Genomic DNA, 6,515 nt, shown 5'->3' with positions numbered 1-6,515 from the left:
ATCAAATCTTAGTCTTCCCGATTGAGGCAGGCGTTAGTTTGGATCATGGTTTACGAAACTTCACTTTGTTCTGTGTTTTGCGTGGTAACGATACTGAATTTGCTAACAGAAGTGACGTCCTGTCTCAGGGTTGTAACTGAGTTTGTTACTCGCGTTTAACGCGGTGGGTGGGTTTGACTTGCACAGCGGCAGCACTTCCCGGGGAGTTCTCCTCTCGCTGTCCGGCAGACACAACTCTTGGCTGTCGTACGGTTGTCATTTGGGAATGGGCCTGGGCAAGGTGATGGTTGTCGTGAGACCGGGGTGAATAGCCTGTGCCGCACCTTTAGCTACCCTGCGTGGGTGGGGAGAAGATGGACTGACTCGGTGTGCCGCTGAAGGGTTATCTTTGAGGACAGGTCCTTAGTCCCCAGATGTCATTTACTTAGTGGTTTCAATATCTGTCTATTTTAAAGGCACAATGAAATATTCAAGGGGTGGACAATGTGATTGGCAGGAGTTAACTCGACGTATTGAATTTTTTCCTGCTTTCTAGGCTTGTTCAACATGAAGTAATTTGGAAACAAAAGTAGACCTCACCACAGCTGGAAGTGTGGTGGGGTGCGATAGCTGACAGGTTGGGATGCAGCCCTCACCTGCGGGGAGGTGTTGCACAGCCACCGCGCTGGGATCCTGCCGTGTGCTGGAGAGGCACGTGCTGTGCCGCTTAGGGCTGGAGAGGCTTTGGAAACCATGGAGACCTCTTCCGTGCTTCGGGCTTACCTGGCTTTTGACTGGCGTGTAGAGAAGTTTCCTTCATTTTCCTGGTCTTTTGATGAAGCTCTTCTGTTTTTCCAGGACTGGCAGCCTCCATTTGCGTGTGATGTCGATAAGCTTCACTTTACACCGAGGATCCAGAGGCTCAATGAACTAGAGGTAAACTGTAAAGCTGAACATTGCTTCTGCTCTGAAATGTTTAAATATTTTTTTGAGGTGGTGTTTGACTTGAGCTGACAGCACTCGGGACCTCTGAACATCAGTTTTTAATTAGCACAGAAATTCATCTGTTTCAGAACATAGTTAAAAACATACCAGGCATAAAAAGTAAAGTTAATGCTCATCAAAGGAACATAATTCAGGCCTTTTCCACACAGAGGTGCTTATAAGTGGTTAAACTCAAATTCTCAAGTGCCATAGATTTGTGTCTGCATTTTGCACGCATACAGCATCTTTTAAAAGTGGAAGAGATGAAACATTTACGGAGTGCTTTAAAAATAACAAGCCATTTGGAAGAAACAATTACAAAATCTGGATTCAGTTGGTGCAAAATTTGCTGTTCGCAAGCACTTTCATTCACTGCTTTCATGAATTCAGACCAGGAGAAGGGCGTGACGAGGAGTCCTGGTTAGCTCGCTACTGGTACGAGTGGGAACGATGGTGACTCTTTGCCTGCCTGATTTTTCTCATGATGCTTGCTTTCTGAAGTCCTGATGTGGTTATGTGAAGTGCCAGGGTAAGGGCTCTAGCGCTGGCTTTGAATGCTAAAAAAGAGAGAGATTTGTGTGGATGCAAGCTGGTTCAGAGCTCTCTCTGGAGTTTAAGAGTAAGCTTAGTGTAGAATAGGCACGGCCATTTTTTACCTTAAGAATAGAAAATGTGATAACAATGAAATGTGTCAATTAAAGTCTAAGCTACTACTCTTTAACACAGCAACAGTCCAATTATCTTACTGTGTGAATTGCTGTGCAAACAGAATAGTTGGCTTGCCCTGCCCTGACCGGTTTATATCCATAAAAATGAAACAAATACAGTTGGGAGTGAAAAGGGCTAACAAACACACCCCTGTTTTTGGTGTGGTTTTTTTGGGGGGTTGGTTGGTTTGTAATTTTTGTAATTTTTTTGGTAATAAACCAAAAACATTGCTTTATTTTTGGTTTATTACAAATAAACCAAATTGTAATAAACTATTACATTTATTAATGTAATAAATCCTAGCAATGCATCTAGTTTAGGTAGTTTTTAGCAGTAATATCTCATTGCTTGTCAGTTCTCAGAAAGTACTTTTCTAAATGCAGTAAAAGTTAACAAAAAATGACTTGAGGAAAGACTGGCGGTATCTGTATGGCATTTTTTTTTCTGCATATGACGAGAGGGGAAAAATGCAAAATTCCACTTGCAGAGGGAAAAGCCAGGCAGGCAACTGAGGCTGCAACATTGTAAACACTGGGATACAAAAGCTTAATCTGCATTTAGTATGCAGTTAATTTTTTTTTAATTGGATTGTTTTTTTTTTCAGGCCCAAACTCGTGTAAAGCTGAATTTTCTGGACCAGATTGCAAAGTTTTGGGAGCTTCAAGGATGTACACTGAAAATTCCACATGTGGAGAGGAAGATCTTGGATTTATTTCAGCTTAACAGAGTAAGACTGTTACAAGGGAGAAACTCTTCCTAAAAAGATGTTGTGTTATCTCAGTTTCTGGGATGGTATCACAGTTGTTCAAGGGAGATTTTGGGGTATATCTAAGCTGGACAAAATATTACTTTGTTTAACCTAACATAGCTAATGCGACAAAATAGTAGGAAATGTAACATTGTGGGAGTTTTCATGTGAGCTTGGAGTTTCCAGCTCTTCTTTAAAGTTGAACTTGGATACAAACTGGTGAAGGATAAACTTAGACTTAACTGAAGGAAGCTTCTGAACAATGACAGCAGTGAGAAAAACATTTTTCCACTAGAAATATGGGAGAAAAAAATCCAATTAGGATGAAGCTTGCTAAATTTCTGGAGAAGTTTATGTATTCTGATAGCAAGGGATGGGATTCCCTAACCCCAAGGATATGTTCTCTCTGTTTCTTTATGTTTAGGTTAGTTTTTATTTGGTCGATTTTGAGCCTATTTCATAGTACTTGTTCCAGTGAGAAGAACTGACTGTACTGTGCTAGAAAGTTGTGTTGGAATACAGAGGTGTGACAAATTGCAGCCAGACAAATTCTCAAAAGTAGGCTGAATTACTGTTTGGAAATTAATAAAGGTGCTGACTTGTTTGTAAAGTAATTCAACAAGTTTACGCTTCCTGAGTAGGTTATATGTTACATGTTGTAGCTTTTAAAAAACTTCCATGTTTGGTTTGGGTTTTTTTGGTTGTGGTGTGGTTTTTGGGTTTTTTTTTTTTTTAAATCTATGTTCTTCTGGTTTAAAATAGCAATCGTGGTGTTGTCTTTTCTTTTAAATTAGCAGTGCTTTCCTTAAATGCTGATAATTTTAGTATTAAATGTATGACCGTTTTGTTTTCACTTTTTAGCTAGTTGCAGAAGAAGGAGGATTTGATGTAGTTTGCAAGGAGAGAAAATGGACCAAAATAGCCACTAGGATGGGATTCGCTCCTGGCAAAGCCGTGGGTTCGCACATCCGTGCGCATTACGAGCGCATTCTGTATCCTTACAACTTGTTCCAATCTGGAGCGAGCCTATTGGTAAGCTATATTGATGCTAACTGAAGTCCAATTAATTTAGCAGCCAGTCTGTTGGGTTTTATTTATTAATGGAACGTTTCCAAAGACTGCATTTCATGCTTTGTGGCATGCAGGTGACAAGATGCAATCTGTGGTGTTGATGCAAGCAATTCAAGAAAGCCATAGGCAAACTTTTAATTAAAAGTAAAAGTGTTTAGAGTTACTCTTCAAGGTGACCTCTTACTGACTGCTTTGAATACTACCTTTTTGTATTTTCTCTCTACAGTTTACAGAAGCATCATGATAACGGACATTCAGACTTCCTATAACGATTTCTTTAATGCTGTTTTGTCAAATGCAAAGTACTACTTTATTCACAGATCGGTCCATCTCTCTGATACAACGAGAGTGCTGTGGGTCTGTATCACTTGTACATAGAGTGACTGAGGGACTATATCAAACCACGGCAGTTTTGTGGCAGTAACTCATCTTGCTTTCACTAAGGGTGTCCAAGTTCAAGAATGCTTCATGGATATTGAACTGTAGTTAACCGTATGGCTTTTGACTTCTTTCAAGGTTAAATCTTCATCCTTCCTGCTTACATTTGGCCATTAAAACAAAATTCAGGGTTGGTTGAGAGTGGAAGCAACATAATCTCTAATGAAGAATAGAGCTTTTCTTTTAGAGCAGTAATTTATTTGGAAAACCAAAATAGATTGCAGTTGCCAACATCTATATTTATTTGAAACGCTCTTACCATGGTGATCTTTCAAAGAAAGGAGTGTTGACCTTTTTTAAGCAATAAAAGCCCTAATCCTGTTACAAGCATGACTCTATCTACGGAAATCAACACCAGCCTTTTACCTGAAGCTACCAAAATGAGGGAGGGATTTGACATAAGTCAAAAAGGTTGGAATTGAAGGCTTTTTACTTAGCTAGTGATGATCACTTTTCAGTGAAGAAGAGCTAGATTCTGCAAACCCTTCAGAAAAAATAATTTAACTTGTGTAGGTTTGAGTGTTTTACAAATGGAGGATAAGAACAAAATACAGTTGAACATAAAAATCTTTGTCCTAGGGAAACTACTCTATCAAAAATATTTTGCCTTGCCTCAAACACATTCATGTTAAGCGATGGAAAGCAACACCATTTTCTGAAGGCATTTCATTGAAAACTTTGCATTTTTATTAGTTCTGAAAACTCTGGATTCTTTTTTTTTTAAGCTGGTGTGTTTTGTGACACCTTGCTTTGCTTTCATGTTTTTGAGGTGCAATTGCACAGGGAAAAATCTAATTAAAAGTTGTAAAACAGCTAACATGGTACCAAACTCCCCATGCGAGTGTCTGTCACGCAGTTGATGTTTACATTCATGGTTTTCTCAGTAGTGGACCCTTTCAGAAGAGAAAAGGCTTCTCAAATGAGGTCATGCTTCTTTTTAAATGTAACTTTTCAAGTTCTCTCTTGCAATGGGCACCTGACATTTGTTCCAAATAGATGTTTAGTGGATGCAGTTCTGGAAAAGCTATGTAGGTATGGTTAACTTAATTTTTTAACTCCTCCCCCCTAAGCTGTTAAAATATTCCCCTCCCATATGTGGCAGAGATGTGTATTTTCAATGAACTGAGAGAATCCACAGAAATATGTTGGGTTTAGCTCACTTTTCACTCTAAGATTTGACTTTTCTTTTTTTTTTTCTTCTTGACAATATTGTCTTCCAACCGAGTTTGTTTTGCAATACAGTTTTTGAGGAAGAATCTCAGATGAGATTCTTTTTGGCTTTCTTCCATGTGTTCTCAGTAAGTGGTGCTTTCCCAGATGCTTCTTGTGTAGGTGTCTGTTTTATTGTTTGTCTATCCAGTGCTTTACTGGGAGTCCAAGCATCTGTGATTTTTGTTTTTGGAGACGATGTAGCTATTCGATTTGACAGCTGTCAGTTTGAGATGTGTGGTTCCTTCCTGCGATATTTCAACAAGCCTTTTGAGAGAAACTCTTCATGCAGCCAGGATGATCATCCATAAAAGATTAGTGCTTGTATTCACTGATGTTTTTGAATTTTTTTTTATTGGTAGTACTTGCAATATTCATTGACTTTTTTCTGCAAAAGCCGAAAATATGGAATGATGTAGTTTCCACTGATGGCTATGCCATAACTTAAATCTCATCCAGATCTGTGTATGGCATTAATTGTTTATGTGTGGCTTAAATATATGTTAAACTGACTTCAGGAGTTATTTTGACATATCCCAGCTGAAGATATTTCTATATACATACTGAAATAGTGAAACTATCTGGAGCTGTTCAGAGGTGAACAGATAGCATGTTTTTATTAAAGCTCTTGTTCAGTCAAACAGCAAAAATTTCTTAAATCAGCCAGTTTCTAATACTCAAAGCAGCTGTCCACAGGGGTGTATTTATTTTATTCTTCTCTTGAAACATTGGACTAGACAGGTCTTGGGTGTTTGACTCCCGAGTAGTTGCAGTAGACCTGTTGGTGTACTTGTTCTTACTATCTGTGCCTCGCTTATATTCTTAGCCATAGTAACCATCAGTATGATACTACAAAATCACACGATATGCCCAGAGGGATACGTGTCCCCCTGCATGAATTGAGGTGTCCAGAGTCTTCTGTCAATGCATCTTTGGTGATGCATTGCCCAGATGTTTGCATGATTTAAAATGTAGCTACAGTTTGGGGGGGATAGAGATGGTCTTGTGGTGTTCTGTTTTTCAGTGACTACAACTGGTTCAGTAATTCTGGGTCTGGAATCTTTTCCAAACTAAGGCTTTAATGTCCTAGTGGGATTCATATGTCCAAAGATTTATATGTGTGGGCCTCTAATAAAGATGTTTCTGTGTGAGATAGGTCTCTATGACCCTTTATTGTTACTGGAGAAGAATAAGCGCCTCTGGAGTGTGATGGTTCTTATCCTCAAGTGGATACATAGCAGAGGTTGACCAGTTGTATTCCGCAAGTACAGGGAGCCTGGGTGATTAGCTTCTGTGTAAATGACTACTTCATAAACATCTAAACCTGGAGGAGATTAATTGTATCCCTATATTTTTTTCCATCTTTTGACATCCTGGA

General features: G+C 39.1%; 1 protein-coding gene across 1 annotated transcript in view; it reads left to right on the top strand.

Moving 5' to 3' along the window:
* Positions 1–732: 732 nt before the first annotated feature.
* Positions 733–6,515, top strand: part of KDM5B (lysine (K)-specific demethylase 5B) — a 45,506-nt gene continuing 39,723 nt past the window's right edge. Inside the window, exons 1-3 of the mRNA XM_009320378.1 lie at positions 733–915; positions 2,276–2,398; positions 3,281–3,451. Of these exons, the coding sequence (XP_009318653.1) occupies positions 733–915; positions 2,276–2,398; positions 3,281–3,451 (477 nt within the window). The remainder of the gene's footprint in view (positions 916–2,275; positions 2,399–3,280; positions 3,452–6,515) is intronic.

This window comes from Pygoscelis adeliae, unplaced genomic scaffold (assembly GCF_000699105.1).
Source record: "Pygoscelis adeliae isolate BGI_AS28 unplaced genomic scaffold, ASM69910v1 Scaffold343, whole genome shotgun sequence".
Lineage (NCBI taxonomy): Eukaryota > Metazoa > Chordata > Aves > Sphenisciformes > Spheniscidae > Pygoscelis > Pygoscelis adeliae.
Note: the sequence above shows the minus strand (reverse complement) of the source record. Positions and strands in the feature narration are given on the sequence as shown.